This window comes from Kogia breviceps, chromosome 6 (genome assembly GCF_026419965.1).
Source record: "Kogia breviceps isolate mKogBre1 chromosome 6, mKogBre1 haplotype 1, whole genome shotgun sequence".
Lineage (NCBI taxonomy): Eukaryota > Metazoa > Chordata > Mammalia > Artiodactyla > Physeteridae > Kogia > Kogia breviceps.
In genome coordinates, this window is record NC_081315.1 from 22,085,884 (window position 1) to 22,107,293 (window position 21,410).

At 43.2% G+C, this 21,410-nt stretch overlaps 1 protein-coding gene across 2 annotated transcripts in view; it reads right to left on the reverse strand.

Moving 5' to 3' along the window:
• Positions 1-21,410, reverse strand: part of TBC1D9 (TBC1 domain family member 9) — a 118,200-nt gene that overhangs the window by 40,393 nt on the left and 56,397 nt on the right. For both annotated transcript variants that reach the window (XM_059067522.2, XM_067035573.1), the window contains exons 3-7: positions 19,088-19,206; positions 9,251-9,479; positions 8,559-8,820; positions 6,346-6,553; positions 644-850 (exon numbers count right to left, since the gene is read on the reverse strand). In XM_059067522.2, the coding sequence (XP_058923505.1) occupies positions 644-850; positions 6,346-6,553; positions 8,559-8,820; positions 9,251-9,479; positions 19,088-19,206 (1,025 nt within the window). The remainder of the gene's footprint in view (positions 1-643; positions 851-6,345; positions 6,554-8,558; positions 8,821-9,250; positions 9,480-19,087; positions 19,207-21,410) is intronic.

Below are 21,410 nucleotides of genomic sequence, written 5' to 3' on the forward strand. Positions count from 1 at the left end.
TCTCTGATTAGTAGGCATGCAAAGCATGATGTGGTTGGATCAGCTGCTAATGGGACCACCTCCCTCACCTCCTCTCTAGCTTCTGGTGCCTCAGAAATGCCTACAGAAGCTTGGAGCAGGAAGACGGGCAGGGATGTTACTCATGAGCTCACCATTTTTGCCATGTATTTTAGCTGCTAGTAAGTTGCTCTATCACTTGAGCTAATTACATATCTTTCAGGGCCCCAGTTTCCCTGGATGTCTAGGGCTTAATTCAATAGCGATATGATTCGTATTTTATCATCATAAAATCATCATAACGATGTTGTATTTCAGTTCTGGGTGACCTCTGTACCATTCCCAACAAGGTCACTTACATAGACCAGAGTCACCTGCTATGTAACCAGGACAAATTACTTAATTATGCCTTCAACAGTGAAAGAAGAGGGTTAGACCAGATGATCTCTAAGGTTCTGTCCGGCTCTATGATCCCAAACATACACTCCATGAGATTTAAATGAGATACTGCTCTGGACATCAGAGTAGGTGGTTCATCTTAGCACAGCAGCAAAGCTTCAAGATCAAACTAACAGACAGGGAGGTGAACACCCCCGGGGAAGAGTAATAAGATGAACCAAAACACCTGCAGGTGCCTTCCACAGACCTCATCATCTGAACTGTTGTAGCTTCCTGCAAACTCTTTGTCCGAGTATATTTTGGAGGTCGTCTGTTGCAGGAAATCAGAGATCCTCTGCACGAGAAAGTCTCTATCTCTCAAATTGGCAAACAGGAAGGTCATCCTGTTCTTGGTGCTGATGGATAAAGGACTAGGGAGCACGCTGGAGCTGTCTGCCTTTTCTACAATCGTCACCTGAAAAGAAACAGGACACCAAGAGTATTACTTTCCAGGGATCATCCGACAGCAACCTCTGAGCAGCACTGGAAAGAACACAACACTTTTAAATCTCTGAAGAAACCTCCTCTATTTTATTGAGGTAAGTTGAGATTCTTTAGCCCTGTTCCAATAAAATAAAACAGCTCATAACAAATCAAACTGGAGCTGGAATCATCTTGCTGGTCTTTCTAAATTAGTAGTTATAAGTCGAGAGTGATTTTTGCCCCCAAGGAGACATCCGGCAACATCTAGAGGCACTTCTAGGAGTCACAAGTGGAGGGTACCACTAGCATCTCATAGGTGGAGGAAGGGATGCTGCTTGCTAAAGATCCTGCAGTGCACAGGACCCAGGACAGCCCGCCCCCAACAAAGTCCGGCCCAAGATGCCAATAGCGCCAAGGTTGAGAAACCTTGTTGTAAAGGAATTCTTTGATTTTCATTAAAATGTAATGGAACCATAAGAGGGAGGACTCCTAGCTGTTGCTTCATCTGTAAGAGACAGAAACAACAGATGACACTGGGTCCTTTTACCAGCTTAACGTGGGGTTGGCTTTCAAAACACCACCAATCCTTCAAGCGTCTCATTTAGACCCCAGGGCTTTGCATCCCTCACCCCTTACCACTTCAAAGTTTTAAAGGCTCGATTCTGAACAGACATGACATAAACAGCTTAACTGCAACCCTATATGCATTGGCTGACTGTGTGTGTGTGTGCGTGTGTGTGCGTGTGTGTGCGTGTGTGTGCAGCACACGCATAGCATGTGTGGTGAAGTAAGTCTACCACGTCAGGAGCAAAGGAGGAAAGAGGGGCATGTGTTTTAGCTTTGAAATGACGACATATATTTGGTGGTTTATAATAGGATTTTCATCAACTGGAAACTAGGATAAATGCATTACAACTTTTTTCTTTAGCACATTAGAAAGAAAATCTCAAGGCCAGCCCTAGATAAATGGTTTATCTGCAGCAGCTCTGACTCTGTACAGTTAAGTTTCTTTCCCTTCTTCATTTCCACATGTAGGCAGTCTAGACAGGTTCAACTTCAACCTCTTCATCAGCATTTTCATGTGAAATACATTTCCTCTCAAGCAGAACTTTAAAAACTTTTCTCCCCTTCAAGGCTAAGGAACTTCTTGGAATTGCCTAAAAAGTTGCATGGTCCCAAGTGCAAACAGGTAGTACTGGGGTCCATAAAGGGAAAACTCGCAGGACCTGTCTTCTGTTCTCAGACTTCATAAATATGTACAAGTTAGATATATACTTACACTTTTTTAAAGGAATCTCCGAGATACCTGGAGTTGCACATAAAAGTGTTTTTTTCCCCTCAATGCAAAAGAAGCTAGAGAAATTGGGGGAAAAAAACCCAACTTCTTTATCATGAAAAGGATTTTCCCATGACACTTCAGACATGTGTTAAACAATGCTTATTTAAAAAGACTGATAAAAACTACCTTTTCTCTCAGTAGATTTTTTTCTGATTCTTTTAGTCACCAGGCATCTGCGATTAAATGACAGATGTCAAGAGAATGAAAGGTTCAAGTTCTCTGCCTAAAACACAGACATCATGTGCATCGTGATGAAGTCAAAGTGGAAAGTCCTGTATCTAGCAGGATCATGAATACAGAGACAGCAAGAAAGTTCCCTCAGAAAACCTAGGGTTTTCTGAGGGAACTAGGGTTTTCGTGGGAACCTAGGGTTCCCACGGGTTACAACCTATTTTTCACTGGCAAATGAGTTCTAGTAGAATTCTACCCATAAGCTTTTTGCCACCAGGTACGGGCAACAGCTATATCTGAATATTCTACGGGATAATGGGACACATTTTTGTTACCAGCTTGGGTTACAAAATAGATCAAATTTAATCAAATCTTGGTGTGTCATATGGAACACTTACAAGGTAACTTATAATTGAAAGAAGAGAGAGACTTCATCTGGAATCTCTAATGAGGACCCTGATCACCTCACTTTATCCTCCTGCTTTGCTGCCTCAGTAATTTCTAGAAAATCTACAGCAATATGACCCTGTGTAAACATTTAACATGTATCGATTTGGTCTACCTTAAGTCTGTGTGTAGAATATATATTAACAATCTCCAGTCAATATTTCTACTTATTTATAAAAAATTAAATAACACAACAATTCCTAGTCTACACAGTCCTAAAAGTAGCCAGTCCAAGGAGGATTCAGTGTTCCCACGGAGGCGCCTCCTGATCAATCAGCTTCATTTAGTTCACAGAGACGCCACCTCTACTCATACAGACCTGGATGGAGGGTGGGAGCCTCGTCCTAGTGTTTTGCTGTCATTATCATACCTAGAGGTAATAAAAATTACATTAAGTCCTTTGCTCCTTCCATCAGTCGAGGTTCGGGATTTACCATGAATACACCTCAGCGATTCATCAGGTTAAAGGACAGGGCACTGCTGTCTCCCTGAGCATTTCTTTAAAGCTGCATCCTCCAACCAAGACACACTTTATTTGTAAATGCTACCTCTACCGTTGTCCCTCTCCTGACTTACCCTGAAATATGACTGAATGATCTTTGCCCTACCGCCTGCTGGGGAAAACTAGCAAGCAGGAGACGGGCTGAGGACATTAACCACTATCCTCTCAATTCCCCCGAACGCTCACCATCCTAGTATAAATCACACTAAAATGTACACAGAGCGCCTGGACCAAACCGGGAGGTGGGGAACAGGAGAGAAGACATCTGGACAGCAGCTCGCAGCCCCTCACTGCTCTTGAGTTCTCCCTGCATAAACAGAGTCACGACTCACTCAGATTCATAAATGACACATTCACGGTACATTCTTAATCCCAGGATGGGTTTCTCTAGCCAGTCCAGGTCACTCTGCTTCACTATGTTCAGGTAGTACTTGATGAAGAAAATTTTTAGTAGCAGCCTTGTTACTATGGTGATAGATGTTAACTGGACTTATTGGGGTGATCATTCCATAATGTATACAAATATCAAATAACTACTTTGTTCACCTGAAACTAATGTTATGTCAATTACACACCACACACACACACACACACACACACACACACACACAGTTTAGTAACTCCCTAAGACAAAGTTTGCTGGAAAAAGTCATGAAATGCCTTTCAGAGCCAATGTAAGTCCTGATGAATTATCCATCTCAGAATTCACTCCCAACAATTCCTGGCCTCCAAATGTGTTATAATACCAGCTAGTTCACCCTATAAGAAGAAGAACTAGATTTTTCAATTGCTTAACATTTTGCATTCTTTTTGATCCACCAATTAAACTTCTAGGAATTTATCAATTAAGGAAAATTATACATATGATTGGGAGAAAACTAAAAACAATGCAAAAGTCCAAGCACTGGTAACCTAAAAAGAAGAAATAAATTATACATATCCATTAATGGAATAATATGCAGTCACTAAAAGTTACATTGTAAAAGAAGATTTTATGATATGGGGAAAAGTTTAGTGTACACGAACTGTTAAGGGAATTCAGAAAAAAATAAAAATTCATTATGTTTTATATCTAAATAATATAAATGACATTATACACAGCAATGTACAGAAAGCCTGAAAAGCTGTACAGCAGAATGTTAACATGATCGTCTTTGAAGGGTGGGACTAGGACTGAATTTTGTTTTCTTTTTATTTGTATTTTTACAAATTTTCTGTGATAATGATGCAATATTTTTGAAACAAAAAAACCAAGAAAATTTGCTTACTTAAATGATTTTTTTTTAAAACAAAGAAGGCAGAAGGAAACTTGAATCCTTTACTATAGAGAATCTTAATAAAGGGTCAATCTTGATTAAATAGCCAAAGCTTCTAACCGTCTTACTTTCTAGAAAAGGACCAGAGTAGGCTGAAAGTTACCAAGTCAGAAATTGCGCGTCTGCCAGCCTCTGACATCCTAACTTCGAGTTGCTTCTCAACCCCAAACAGCAAGGCTTCCATACAAGTGCCAGAATAATCTATCACTGTGAGGACACGACAGAACCCACCTCCACCCCAGACACAATAATAATGTTTCTCAGTCTTCACTGTCTACGGGCATCAGCCTGGCACTCTATTAAAATACAGACTCCAAAACTTGCAGAGATCCAGAAGATCTGGGGTGAGCTCAGGAATCTGCCACTGTGGCCAGCGGTCCCAGTGGTTCTAATGCAAGGAATCGACAAACCGGACAGATCTGAACACTTGGCTTTCTGATTCACAACCTAGACTGTCTCCTCTAACGACCAAGCTGCTCAGGCTGTGAGCCAGGTGTAGTAACTACATCTTCTAGCTTCTGTATTTGATGTTTTCACATCTTGGGGCCTTTTTGACCCAGAGTCAGCCAACTCCTGGCGATAGTAAAGGACTCACCTGTGAGCAGGACTTTTATAGGCAAACCAACCAATCCACGCCCATACCCCAGTGACCGCCTATATCTGCTCTCACACTCAGGGCCACATTCACCTGCCCCCATCACCCCAGGGCCAGGTACCAGGCAACCAGGGATAGGCCCTCTGCCCTGGAGCCTACCCAAATTATTCAACTTGCCAATCCTAAGCCTGCTCACCCTGCCTCGCCTGTTTCTTCCCATGGAAACCACAATAAAGGCTTTCACCCAAGTTTTCCCCTGCTCCTCTGCCTGCTGACTCACCCTGGCGCTTCCCTGCGTGGTCCCCACGGTATGGCGTGCCCCGCCCCCAGTGCAATCTGTGAGTATAACAAGCAATCTTTTCAATGACAGTCATCTCCTGCTCTGTTGGCCTCACCGTACCTGAACAAGAATGAAATCTACATTTTAAAATACCAGGCTGGGGCTTCCCTGGTGGCGCAGTGGTTGAGAATCCGCCTGCCGATGCAGGAGACACGGGTTCGTGCCCTGGTCCGGGAAGATCCCACATGCCGCGGAGCAACTAAGCCCGTGAGCCATGGCCGCTGGGCCTGCGCGTCCGGAGCCTGTGCTCCGCAACGGGAGAGGCCACAACAGTGAGAGGCCCGCATACCACACAAAAAAAAAATAATAAAATAAAATAAAATAAAATACCAGGCTGGGGCTTCCCTGGTGGTGCAGTGGTTGAGAATCCGCCTGCCAATGCAAGGGACACGGGTTCGTGCCCCGGTCCAGGAAGATCCCACATGCCGCGGAGCGGCTGGGCCCGTGAGCCACGGCCGCTGAGCCTGCGCGTCCAGAGCCTGTGCTCCGCAACGGGAGAGGCCACAACAGCGAGAGGCCCGCGTACCGCAAAAAAATAAAATAAAATAAAATAAAATAAAATAAAATACCAGGCTGTCTCTGGAGGAAAATATCTCACAGGTCCCATGGTCACTTAGGGCAATGACAACAAATAAAAGAGGGGCAGATTCCACCAAAGAATTATGAACACTCACCTATGGTTAAAAGCCAACTCACTGCTGGTAAAAGATACACAGAAAAGTATTACCATTAAACTCTTAACATACCCTGAAAGTTCCATTTTCACCTGACACTTACCTCTCGGAGTGGTATAATGAGGCTGCACAGGTTTTCCTCCTTGCTGGTAAAGCAGATGTAGTTTGTGGACACAAACATCTGCCCCAAAATATGCATTTTGTTGAACGGAGTCCAGAGGGTGCAGTCTGTGTGGCCATCTAATTTTTCATCTTTGGGCAGCCGGAAAAGTGCACGGTATCTCTCACTCTTTGCCCTGGCATCCAGATCGCTGGAAAGCAACAAAAATAACTCACCCCACACAAAATAAAAGTTTCAGTACCTCTAAATGATGCGGCAACGGAGGTTCCCCAGGCCATCTTTCCCCTCTTCCATCTTGTGAGACTTATTCCTACCTTCTTGGCTTTCTACTGGCGTGAACTCCAAACTATGACCCAAAAGCATAATGAAATTATTTTAATATATTTAGGTCCCTTGTGTAGCCATTTTGCAATCAGTATCTGTGAATGTCAAAGGATCTTAGGAAAACAAGGCCTGGACAGGAAATAATTCTCTTTCTAAAAGAATACAGTAATTTCTTAAGAGATGATTACATTAGCCATGACTCATCCAGAGCCACTCTTGGGGCCTTATCTTTTAAGGACGACGTAACGCAAATACACGCAAGCCACATGAATCTGCTGACTGGCGCGGTCCACATGGAGTAGACAATAAAACTGCCCAAAACACAGGAACGACCCACCTCCAGGACACCCAGAGTATCTAACGTCATCTGGGTCCTCAGGTAACTATGATCTTTTCCCTAATGAGTTCCTTTTTCCTGTTCATCATGGCAGTTATTGAAACCTCTTTGCTCAAGCTTTTGTGCTACTTCAGCCCCTGACGATCCAGTTTCTGGCTTCACAGGGCAAAGACAGGCCCCCCAATTCCCTCCCTCCTATCTCCAAAACCAACTCCATCCTCATCTCATCCTACTTCCTTTCCCTGTTTCAAAGGGAGATGCATCAGCACACATAAACATCCTTTTCCATGTCCTATGAGATGTCACTTTTTAAATTATTCATTTTCTTCTAGCTTTATCTCCATGCCCTCTTCTGTCCCTGCACTTACCCCTCACCAACAAACTCTTCCCATCTGCCCACTTCACACCATCTTCAGGTCAAATCTTTTTCATTCTAAAATGAGCAGGCCCCCTCCTTTACCATTGAATTTCTTGAAAAAGCAGTCCGTACTGTCCTAACGCCCTTGCCTTGCCTTTCACGTGCTATGCAACCCACTGCAGTAACCCATCCTCTTGTCACTCTATCAAAACATGTCTCAAGTCACCAAAGGTGTTCTAACTGCAGTGACTTCTTGTCAGGTACCAGCTGTAGGGCAATGATTGCCAATTCCAGTTTGATGTCCTGCAGGCAACTCAACTCAACACGATCAAAACTGAGCCCTCGGGCTTCCCTGGTGGCGCAGTGGTTGGGAGTCCGCCTGCCGATGCAGGGGACACGGGTTCCTGCCCCGGTCCGGGAAGATCCCACATGCCGCGGAGCGGCTGGTCCCGTGAGCCATGGCCGCTGAGCCTGCACGTCCGGAGCCCGTGCTCCACAACGGGAGAGGCCACAACAATGAGACGCCCGCATACCACAAAAACAAAAAAACAAAAAAAAAACCCTGAGCCCTCATATCCCTTGGACACGCTCTTCCTTCCCTAATCCCCACCTCAGTTAGGGGTAATTCCATGCATACCATCACACTTTAGAGCATCAGCTTGTCCCTCGCCTTCTCTCTAGCCCAGATCCAGACTTCCAGGCCACTCTGCAGCCTCACTTCATCTCGTGCCCAGCCACCTTTCACACATGTGATGGACCAACTTCCCTCCGTGCTCTTCCCTTGTGCTTCTCCCATCATGTTTATGCCCTCTGTCTGAAGTATCCGTCCTACCGACTCTGAATGAGTCATGTCTACTATGTCTTAAGAGCCCAGCTCCAAGCAGCTCTGCTGAGAGGTCTTTCCTACACACTCTGCCCACCTGTCCATGTGTGTGCGCTCATGACGCCCTGCTCATAGGAACAGAAGAGGTCCCACCCCATTGTTTGGGAGCTGGTCGCGTCTGCCTCGCTTAATGAACTGGGAATGCCTTAGGTCGTCTTTTTCAGTTTTGTATCTATACCTGGAAAGCTGTTCTGAAGCCTTGAAGTTGTTCAGAAAGGGTTCACTTTCCTAAAGGAACAGACGTGTTTCTTGTTTCTAAAGTCTGTAAAAGACTCTAAGTCTCCGACACCTACCGTTTGAGAGCAGACACTTTTTTAGGAGATTTCTTTTTCAGTTTAGGCAGGGATCGATCTTGTTCAAACCCCTCATTGTCTAAGAGCTGCCTCATGGCGATGTTGGCGAGCTGCTCCATCAACTTGAAGGTCTCACTGATGTTGAGGAACACGGAGAAGAAGTGTTCGCTGGACCTCGTGCTTACTTTGATCACGTCGGGCAGAAGCAGCGTGGCGTTCTTCTCGAGCTGGGTGATGTCCACCCACCGGATAACCAGCTTGGCTGAGCACGGGAAACAAGGCGGGGTCAACACACAGCTGCTCAAAATCCTTCCAAGATACCGGAAACGAACAACACTGCCCCCCGATTTCACGGACCTCCTCTGAGTTTATGTGCCCACGTTTCTCACTGTTCTGTTTGTTAGTTTTAACAGACAAACCTGGACCACAAAAATTCTGAGTTACAATTATGACGGATTTAAGTCCATGCCTACTATACCTCTGGTGAATCTTTACTACTTCATAACTAACTTCGTTACAACCGCTGAGCCAAAAATGACCGAATTCAATTGCTAAGTCATCACAAAATAGTGCTGGCTCAGTTACAACGACAGATTTATTATTGTTGATGTTTGGATGTGGTTTATGAGTTCAGGGCAGGCAAACCTCATTAGGCTTTCAAAAGCTTCCCTCTGAAATTCTAGAGAACTCACCTTCCCTTCCCATCAGAAAAGAATAAAAGCAAAGGTGGTTAATACTGAGGTACATCCAACCCTGTCGGGGAACCTTCCCCTTCCAGTAGCTGCAAGAGTAATAGTTGACGAGTTTCTCTTCCTCAGGCATTCCAAACAGCCGATGGAATTTCACAATGGCTTCCTTGAACTTTTCTGTGTCATCATCTTCCTTCACATCATTGATTTTGTTATACTCTGCAATGATGCCCTAAGAAGCGATAAAACACACAACTGTTATCACTATGACTAGAGCTGCTTTTTCCCGTATCTTATACATAACTGGAAAGGAACAAAAAATTTCTAAGGCTAGAGTTTTAAAAAACTGAATTATTTTCAAAGCCAACTCCCCAATTCTAAGCCAATTAGCAAGCAGCATTTATGTACTAAAAGATTTCCAAAGAACAATATAGATTTTAATATCTGTTTATTGGTACTAATCATTTCTTTAAGTTCACTTAGAATGAAGCCCATAGTTTTCTTTTACAAATGAGGAGATGAAAAGATTTTGCTAGTTCTACTACTTTTCCTAGCTTATCATGATAGACTTATCCCAAAGGTCAACCAACGTCTGCCTTTCTCAAAAACTCAATGAGGGACTTCCCCGGTGGTCCAGGGGTTAAGAATCCACCTTCCAGGGCTTCCCTGCTGGCACAGTGGTTAAGAATCCACCTGCCAATGCAGGGGACATGGGTTTGAGCCCCGGTCCGGGAAGATCCCACATGTCGTGGAGCAACTAAGCCTGTGTGCTACAACTGCTGAGCCTGTGAGCCACAACTGCTGAAGCCCGCGTACCTAGAGCCCGTGCTCCGCAACAAGAGAAGCCACTGCAATGAGAAACCCTTGCACTGCAATGAAGAGTAGCCCCCCCGCTTGCTGCAACTAGAGAAAGCCCGCACACAACAATGAAGACCCAACACAGCCAAAAATAAAATAAATTAAATTTAAATTTAAAAAAAGGATCCGCCTTCCAATGCAGGGGACTCAGGTTCAATCCCTGGTCAGGGAACTAAGGTCCCACATGCTGCAGGGCAACTAAGCCCGTGTGCTGCAACTACTGAGCCCATGCGTTCTGGAGCCCTCGCGCCACAATGAAAGATCCTGTGTGCTACAACTGAGCAACTAAGACCCGACGCAGCCAAAAAATAAATAAATATTTTTTAAATAAATAAATAAATAAAAGAATGACATTGGGACTTCCCTGGTGTACCAGTGGTTAAGACTTCACGCTCCCAATGCAGGGGGCCCGAGTTTGATCCCTGGTCGGGGAACTAGATCCTACGTGCGGTAACTAAGACCCAGTGCAGCCAAATAAACAAAAAAACAAAAACTCAATGAAATTTCATCATGAATGGAAAGAGAGGAAGAAAGACCAAAACACATGCCACTAACTGACACTGGCCACAGACCCACTGTCTCAGGGCCATGAATAACATCAGGCAACATAGATAAAAGGAACAAGCCACCATTTGAGCAGAAATGGGGTGAATATTGGAGCAAAAATCAGAGTAGACACACAAGTTTTAGTCAGTTGCACAGGAAATAAAATATATGCACGGCATGTGACTGGCTTAATCTCCTATTTAATCATTATAGTAGCTTGAGAGGCTGTTTCATTGTTACCCAGTTCCTTCATAATTCCCTGAAAAATGGCTTCTACCTATATCCCTTGACAGAAAACGCTCGTTGGAATTCCACCTTGACTTTGTAATCACCAAATACCTCATCTCCATTTTCTCTGATCACAAGGTAGCTAGAAAAACATGAGCTTTTGAGCATGAAAGTCTTGGGTTTCGATCCCAAAGGTGTCACTGCGTGTCTGTGTGAATTTGGGCAACTTCTCAGGTTCTCCTTGACATGACTGAGCCCTCTGTATTCCAAGGATAGAAAACTGCAATTGCCTCATACCTAGAATTCCTGCCTTTGGGCTCTTAGGCTCCCAGTATATGCTGGATGCTCCCTATAAATTTATCTTCCTAAAACTTATTTAAAAACTAAAAAATTCTTATTATCAAAATTCTCTTTCCCTATAATCACCATATAAAATCTAAAATTCTATACCATGCACGTTGTTGATCCAACCAACACTGCAACCTTTGCTCTCACTGTACTACATCTGACAAGATTCCCAATTGTTTTCTTCTGCCTTAGTCAGCCTAAGGCACACTCAGGGCCTGAATCTGTCATTTTTGTGCTTTTCTACCATCTTGCCTGTGGTCCAGCCATTCTGAGTGCCTAAAATCTGGAATCAGACTGTTGTCTGTTTCACTAATCCTACCTAGTCTCAAAGTCTGGTCTCATTCCCACCTCCTTATGAATCCTTCTCCCAGCTCTGACTGTCCTTCCTCACATTAAGCACTTTTGATTCTCTCTGCCCGATGTATTGAAATTTATTTTTCAATACATATAATGTTCTGAATTTTATTTTCACTGCCAGACCGGCTCCAGACGCTCAGGCTCAGCAGCCATGGCTCACGGGCCCAGCCGCTCCGCGGCATGTGGGATCTTCCCGGACTGGGGCACGAACCGGTGTCCCCTGCATCGGCAGGCGGACTCTCAACCACTGTGCCCCCAGGCAAGCCCGCCATCAGGCATCTTTCCACACTGTGATATATTCTGTATGGCTACACGCATTCCCACCTTTAAAATGTCCACAGGTTATCAGTGTAAGAGGGAAAAAGTCCAATCTACATCTCATGCCATACAACCCCTTTCTCTATCTGCCCAAATCACCCTATCCAGGCTCAGTGTAAATATCCTCCGTGAAACTAACCCAATCCCAAATGAGGACTAGCATTCTCACCTCTGTGTTCTCTTTACATGTGGGCTGAAAGTATTTTGTTTATATGTCCCTCGACCACTAAACATACATTTCAAAAACAAATATAATGCCTCTAACAGTTTTTACCACCAGTACCTAGCAACTAAAAGACATCTAATAAAAGATTATTAAAAGGGTAGGGCTTCCCTAGTGGCGCAGTAGTTAAGAGTCTGCCTGCCAGTGCAGGGGACACAGGTGTCAGCCCTGGTCCAGGAAGATCCCACATGCCACAGGGCAACTAAGCCTGTGCGCCACAACTACTGAGCCTGCGCTCTAAAGCCGGCGAGCCACAACTACTGAAGCTTGTGCGCCTAGAGCCCTTGCTCTGCAACAAGAGAAGCCACGGCAATGAGAAGCCCGTGCACCGCAACGAAGAGGAGCCCCCGCTCACCGCAAATAGAGAAAGCCCGCGCATGGCAACGAAGAGCCAATGCAGCCAAGAATAAATAAATTAAATAAATTAAATTTTTAAAAAAGTTTAAAAGGGTATATGTTGTCTTTCCAAATTAGCATGTATCTTAAGGGGCCATATCTTAGTCTTTATTGTGTCCTGCAGAGTCACAGATTTCTAAGTCTAAAATTGTTTGAGTTAGCAAAACTAACTTGGAAAGCTAAGTACCAAGTTGCTGACTCCTGTTCTTTTGTCATATGGGAGGACTGAATGGCTGGCATTGGTAGTAGCAATGTACTTCCCTGAGAGTATCTAAGGTAAGGTTGTTTCATCTAATTACTTTTGGTGCTACTCCACTGACAGAATAGAGATGTTGGCTTTGATGGAGGCCAAGGGAGACTCATTTTGGACCTCGGCTGCTTTGAGGGTGAGCAGGTTTTGGTAGCGTGCTATCCTACGGAACTGTAGACAGCCAGGAGGCAGCATCAGGGCACTGGACCTCTGGGTGGGGAGGAGAAGAAGCCACTTCAGCGAGAAGAGGGATGGAAACACCTTTCCCAGTTGGCACACACATCTACAGCCTATGTGACATTTCAAAGCTATCAGTGCCTTCAGAGGGGGAGCCAAAAATATGTAAGAATGAAAAGAAGAAATAAATGAATGAATAGATGAAAGGGACTGAATGAGAACCACTAATAAGAAGTAGCAGTTGGGGGGTTTCCCTGGTGGCACAGTGGTTAAGAACCCACCTGCCAATGCAGGGGACACAGGTTCAAGCCCTGGTCTGGGAAGATCCCACATGCTGCGGAGAAACTAAGCCCGTGCGCCACAACTACTGAGCCTGCCCTCTGGAGCCTCTGATCCACAACTACTGAAGCCCGTGCGCCTAGAGCCTGTGCTCCGTAACAAGAGAAGCCACCGTAATGAGAAGCCCGTGTACCACAACGAAGAGTAGCCCCCGCTCGCCGCAACTAGAGAAAGCCCGCGTGCAGCAACGAAGACCCAATGCAGCCAAAAATAAATAAAATAAAATAAAAAATAAATCAATTTATAAAAAAAAAAAATGAAGTAGCATTTGGGTCCCTAGGCAATCCCAATGGCCAATCAACTCAGAGTAAGCCTAGAGACTGACCCTCAAGGCTAATGTCTGCTCTCCTCCTGCGCCCTGTAGCAGGGCTCTTACCTGAAGTCAGAAGAAGGAGAATACTAGAAGGAAGCGACATAGAACAAACTGAATGATGCCCATATGTTTTGAGTGGAAAAACATTAAGTTCAAACTATTCTAAAGAACTAATAGGTACTACATTCCTAGAATGCTCACTGAAATTTTCAAAAGCAAATGTTTTAAAGTATGAGAGGATTTATGAGGACACAGAACTGAGAAACATCACTAAAACACTCTTCTACACTAATATCAACAGACCAGGCCTTGCCAACTAGTTTCAACAGTAAAGATAACAGTCCCTAAGGTTTCACTCCCGATTTTCCCACCTTTAAGAAAAGAGAGGGTCCAGAATACAGAACCTCTTCTGAGTTTACTGTAATTTTTTAGCCAGGTGGACTGGATGATAGAACAAAGGGATGGAATTATCTCCTTCCTGTATGTTCTACAGGTTCTACACGATATGAAATAGGTCATCCCGGTTCTAGGCAACAGCGCCACATAACAAGCTACTACAATCCAAATGTTGGGAACATTCAATATAAATTTAAATACACACAGGATATTGACAGGTAGTTCACAAAAAAGGGAAACATTAACTTAGCAAACATGAAAAAAAATTCAACCTCATAATCAAAGACAGAAAAATTAAAACAATAAGACACTGGCTTTTACTTATTAATCTTAAAAAACCACTTAAACGATTATAATGCTGCAAGCTAGCAATAGTACAATCACATAGGGATCCTAATATACTGACAATATCTACTAAGGTCCATTAAAAGTATTTAAACTTAACCCATTAACCAATGTTTTGTAATCTATCCAAAAGTGGGGAAAAACTATAGGAAAAGTTACATATGAGCAAAAGGGTTCACTGTATTACTATTTGTGCTTGACTCCCACTAGTCTAAAAGCTAGGAGACTTCTAGAAAGAGAGGAATGCTAAGGTCAATTATAGGATAATATTCAGTTATTAAAGTAACAACCAAAAGTTACATAACAGCATAGTAGATGACAGAGAAAAAAGATATGATACAAAGTTACATGTACAGTCATACTACTATTATGATAAATATGCATATAAGAAAACTAAAAAGAAAAAAACAAAAGTTATCTATGGTGTTCGGATTATGGTTGCCTCTGTAGTTAATTATTACATTTATAATTTTAAGAAGTTAATTAGATCTCAAAACAAATAAATATGTTGGTTCCCTTCATTACTGGACAATCTGAATGCTTAAACCACCCATGATGCAATTCCTTCCTCATAACTGGTTTCAGGGGAATTATTTTATTTTATTTATTTATTTATTTATTGTTTCAGGGGAATTAAATCTGACATTTTTGGTTTAATGAAAATGGTGAAAAGAATGGCTATTTGACCTGCAATTTGTGCTTGCTTGCTTTATTTCTCGTAACTATTGTCACTTTTAAGCTTCAGTTTCTTCCTGCAGGTCTTGATTTGTACCTACTTCCCAAAGACGACAACATTTGAGGGAGGACGATGAAAAGGTAACCGAGAACCTGGGCAGTGGCTCCTGGATGGAGAAGACGCCTCCTGTCTCTGTTTCCCCCACCAATTGCTGCCCCCTTTCACCCAGCCCCTCCTACAGGATCAAATCCTGCAGGAAACCTCAGACTCCCCCCATAGACATTACTGCCTAGAAGTTCAGATAAATGACTTAGAAACAAAAGGAAGATGTTACCAAACCTGATTGGTTTTATCAGTAAAACTCTCCATTATTATAAAATAGAGAACTAATATAGCACAGGGAACTCTACTCAATACTCTGTAATGACCTATATGGGAATAGAATCCAAAAAAGAATGAATATATGTATACGTGTAACTGATTCACTTTGCTGTACACCTGAAACGAACACAATGTTATAAATCAACTATGCTCCAATAAAAATTAATTTTAAAAATCTCTCCGTTATTCAAGAATATTTTTTTTAATTTGGAAGCTGCCATCTTTTCCTAGCTTCATTGATCCTTTCCAATGTCTCCCCCCACCTCTCTTTTTTTTTTTTTTTTTTTTGCGGTACGCGGGCCTCTCACTGTCGCGGCCTCTCCCGTTGCGGAGCACAGGCTCCGGACGCGCAGGCGCAGTGGCCACGGCTCACTGGCCCAGCCGCTCCGCGGCATGTGGGATCCTCCCGGACCGGGGCACGAACCCGTGTCCCCTGCATCGGCAGGCGGACTCTCAACCACTGCGCCACCAGGAAAGCCCCCCATCTCTCATTTTTGATCTCCTTCTCTACTCTTCTATTCTCTTTAATTAGGATGGAACAGAAGCTTAAATCACCAATCTTAAAGCAATGATCAACTATTCACTTTGAGGGCTAAGAGGTGAGAGTAAAGGAAGAGGTCGATATTATTACATGTGCTTTTGTACTTCTGCACACCTCAATCCTCACTCATTTTATGTGGTCCAGTTAAAATTCTCCTTCAAAAAACATCAGCCTCTAAAGGGTAATGAGAATCCACTTGTATTTTTCTACTTCTCTTTCTGAATATAAAATTATTACATGTGAGGGGGGGATCAAGATGGTGGAGTAGGAGGTCCTGGAGCTCACCTCTCCCCACAAACACATCAAAATTACTATAAGTACATGTAACCATTTAGTAAAGTAGAAGAAATAAAATAAAAATTGATCAGTCTGTAGAATTTTAATGAGAAACACTGTTGGATCACTTCCTAGAATTCCTCCTTAACCTAGATTTAAAGAAAGGCTTCTATGACTGAACATCCAGATGCTATAATAGAAAGAATGGATGATTTTGACCAAATAAACATTTAAACTTTGCCTGGCGAAAATTATCATGAGCCAAGTGAAATGACAAACATATATCACTGATACAGGGCTAACAGGCTTTGTATAAAAAGAACTTTTAAAAATATGTATTTATTTATTTATTTATTTGGCTGCACCGGGTCTTAGTTGCGGCACATGGGATCCTCATTGCCGAGTGCGGGATCTTCAGCCGCGGCATGCGGGTTCCTAGTTGTGGTAGGCGGGATCCAGTTCCCCGACCTGGGATCAAACCTGGGCCCCCTGCACTGGGAGCGCAGAGTCTTAGCCACTGGACCACCAGGGAAGTCCCAAGAACTTTTAAAAATTAAAGAAAAATAAGACCGAAAGTCTCAGAGAAAAATAGGCAAAAGACATGAACAGTCTACAAACAGGGTTATAAAAACAGCCCTTAAACATAAGAAAAGACGTTTAACCTCACTCATAAATGAGATTAAAAATTAAGACAATACTAAAATATTTCACCCCTTCAGATGGGCAAAACCTCAAAAGCTTGATAATCCACCTGGTTGGTGAGGCTTGGGGAAACAAGCACCCCCACACATGCCAGTGGGAATGTAAAATGGGGAGGGGAAATTGGCAATATTTAGCAAAACCACTCATGCATTTACCCTTTCACCTGGCAATCCCATTTCTACCAGTGTATCTTAAAGCTACATCCCCAACAATGCAAAAAGGCATATGCACGAAAAAATATACATGGAACGTTATTTATAACTGCAAAATATTGGAAACAACTTACATGTAGAAGCATAAAAGAGTGGCTGGATTATCTATGGTTCATACACACATAATATGCAGCTTAAAAAAGAATGAAGAACTAAATGCATCATGGGATCCTGGATTGGATCATGGAATGAAGTGGAAAAACTAGTAAAATCCAAATACAGTCTGTAGTTTAGTTAACAATATTGTGTCAATGTTGATTTCTTAGTTTTGATAAATGTACCATGTTTACATAAGATGTTAACATTCAGGGAAGCCGAGTGTAGGGTATATGGGAATTCTCTGCTCTACCTTTGCAGTTCTCAAAATTATTTTAAAATAAAAAACGGAACTATTAAAACATTTTTGTTTTTTATTGAATATTAAAATGTTGTTTTAAATGCGGTCCATCTTTATGAACTAATATGAAGTGTTACACAGGAATTATTAAATGCAAAAAGCAAATGCAGGACTGCCCTGGTGGCACAGTGGTTAAGAGTCCACCTGCCAATGCAGGGGACATGGGTTCGAGCCCTGGTCTGGGCAGATCCCACATGCCGTGGAGCAACTAAGCCTGAGAGCCACAACTACTGAGCCTGTGCTCTGGAGCCCGTGAGCCACAACTACTGAGCCCACGTGCCACAACTACTGAAGCCCACACGCCTAGAGCCCGTGCTCCGCAACAAGAGAAGCCACCGCAATGAGAAGCCCATGCACCGCAAGAAAGAGTAGCCCCTGCTCACCGCAACTAGAGAAAGCCTGCGCACAGCAACGAAGACCCAATGCAGCCAAAAATAATAAATAATAAATTAATTTTTAAAATATAAAGAATGTTTCAGTATTTTATCTTACTTAGAAAAGGAGGCAGTTGATAGGGGCTCTAGCCAAATCTGGGAGAGGGTGAGTACCAAAATAAGCCCAGCAATGAAACAGAAGCTACTGAAAAACACAGGAAGCCACAAGTCCATATCAATAATAAACAGATAAAAAGGTAAATAGAGGGAGGGCTCTTGCTTAGAGCGGAAGTGCCAACTAGTAAGTGTGAGGGAACACTGGAGTTGGGAAATCGTCACTTTGTAAACCATCATAACAAAGATTGGTTCAACAAAAAAAAAATCACTGATGGATGCTAAAGCAAGGGAGAAATGTTGATAAAGAGCAGGATATTTGTGGAACCTTAAAGTGTCTTCCTACAGAAAATTGCAAGGGTAAAATTAGTAACTCTACAGGGTAGAAATTGGCTAGCACTTTGCTGGGTTTATATCACCAATGGGTGGTGGACGGGTGTCACGTGCCTGCAAAAAAGACACTCTGGAAAGGACACAGGATCACTTATGAAGTGTCCCATCCAGGAATGCATAATCTGAAGCAAATCATACAGGGACATCTGACAAAACCCCAAATGGAAAATGTCCTATTAAAAAAACAGAACCATACACTTAGAAACAGTAATGTCATAAAAGACAAAGAAAGGCAATTGAACGATCCAGACTGAAGGAGACAAAAAACTAATCCAATAGCTTCCTAGACTGGATCTTACACTGGAATGGAAAAAAATGCTATACATGACATTATTGGGTCATTTAGCAAAATTGGAATATGTGCCAACTATTATAGTATTCATATTAAATTTACCGCAGGCGAGAACTGTTGTTAACACTGTGTTGTCATTTAATAGAAGAGCTCTGTTCTTAGAAATATACACGGAAGCCTCCGGGGGAAATTCCTCTAAAATAGAGTAATGGAGCCTACAAATAATAAAGTAAATGGGATAAATTGTTAACAACAGGGGAATATGGGTAAAGGGTCTACAGATGTGTTTTGTACAATTTTTATTGTTGCAACTTTTCTGTAAGTTTGAAATTCTTTCCAGTGAAAAGGTTTTTTTTTTAAAAAAGATTCCACGTTAATAAACCACTACCTGTATTTTTCCTCTCACAAATGTGGTGATATCGTTCTCATTTTCAAAGATGGAAAGTGTCTGCAGAAGATTCTGCTCAAGCCATTCCCAGTGTTCGGTGATTTCTTTTCTGGAACCACCTGTACGAATGTAAAATGATAATAATAAATGTCAGCAAGTAAAAGATACTTTAAAACCAGGCCCACTTCATCCATATACAGTGCCTTGAAAGGAGAATACTGTTCCCACCAGCTCTGCCTTCAAACACTTTCTCTCCTTCAGAAGGGACACACAGAAGATGCTGAAGGATGTAGAAACCCAAAGAGTAAGTACTGTGTTATGGTCACGTCTGATCAGGTGAGTCCAGAAACTTTTGGGACAGTCTTTCAGAGTCGAAGGCAGCCACGTTTCTCCTGTTCACTTTCTGGATTTAGCCCTATCCCCTTTTCTCCCCCGAGGACCTGCACTTTTCAGGGTAACGCAGATCTTGTAGGATACTAGGTTACAGCTGTTAAGTTGCAACAATATGAGGGCTCTGGTATGTCACTGGAGAGCTGATGTAATCACCTCCTATAATGGGCAAAAAATGATCCTCACTCCCTTCAATTATGAATGAGATGTGAAAATGGACTATCGCTAGGGAATAGCAGCCCGGCTCTCACCAGCACAGTTGCCCTGAATTGTAATGGGATGAGGTCATCTTCATAGCCTCCATCCAAATCAGAAAGCAGAAGCATAAGTCACCTCACCTGGCAACTTCTAAACTGAAACAACCTCAGCCTCGTAGCATAGATAACCTGGCACCCTGCTCTCGACTCACAAATACAGGGCATAACAGGGATGCCAACACGACGTGTTTGTCAAGACTGTAATAAATTGCCTTCCTTTTTCAAACTTTTTGTTTCTTGCTCTGGGATCAATAATGATCCGGCATAAGAACAGTGTGTTAGAAATCATCCATATCATATACATAAATTCAGAATTAAAGAATGATTCACCCATTCAGATGTCTCCTTAGATTTCCAAGTTATCTTGTTATACTTTTTAAAAATTTTTATTTATTTATTTTTTATTTTTGGCTGTATTGGGTCTTCGTTTCTGTGCGAGGGCTTTCTCCAGCTGCGGCAAGCGGGGGCCACTCTTCATCGCGGTGCGCGGGCCTCTCGCTATCGCGGCCTCTCCCGTTGCGGAGCACAGGCTCCGGACGCGCAGGCTCAGCAGTTGTGGCTCACGGGCCCAGTTGCTCCGCGGCATGTGGGATCCTCCCGGACCGGGGCACGAACCCGTGTCCCCTGCATTGGCAGGCGGACTCTCAACCACTGCGCCACCAGGGAAGCCCCCAAGTTATCTTTTAATTGATTTCTTAAAAATGGCTTTTCTCTGTTCTTCGTCACCAGCGATTCAATATATCTCAGAATCTCACTCTCGTTCCCGACTGGGGAAGGTCGAGGATACAAATGTGTCCACAATGATACTCAGAATTGTGAGAAGCAGACCTAAAATCTCTTGGACAGTAAGAGGCAGGCTTGAGGGGCTTCAGATCTGCTGATCGAGGAAAGGCAAAACCAAACCAAACCAAACCCACGTTCATTTTCTTTCACTTTAAGTCTAAGCACCCAGAATTGCCTACATGGAATGCTTCTGTAGAGGATGAAGAGCAAATTTCTGAGGGGAGAGGCAGCCCCACGGAAACACGAAAGAAGAGATTGTCTGGAGCTCTTCCCAGGCACTTTCCAAGGCTCACTCTTTTAGGGCCATAGCCAACCACGTGGAAAAGCAACCAATGACTCAGTACTACGTTGTCAAGGCAAGAGGTAGAACTCAGGATACCTGGGTTCCCCTCCCTCTCTGCCACCAGCCAGTTGGGTGCCTTTAGACAGTTCGCTTCATCTCTCTCTGTCTCAAAACTCTTTACATGTAACATGGAGACAGATAAAAATACCCAACCCCTTACTCATATCAGAGCAATGTTGTAAAAAAAAAAATCACATGGAATAATGCCTATAGATACACTTTGGAAAGTAGAAGACACTGTTCAGAGGCAAAGTACAATGCCCATTTGGAATATTTAGGGAATGAGTCAGCCAGAGAGCTTTAAACATTTTAGACTTTAAAATTTTAAATAGGGATTGGAAAATTTTCTAAAGCATACTGCACCCTTCCTTGTCTGTAAACAGGTCACTCCCGTCACCAGCTGTGATACAGAGCCCAGTCCAGAGTGGCTGCCAGCCACGTGCCCTCCAACCGCCGTCCCATCTGTACCTACTGGCAACAGTCAGACGTTCGCACCTCAGGACAGAGGCACTTCCGGCCACCCACGGGACTGCAGGACTTCTGCAGACCC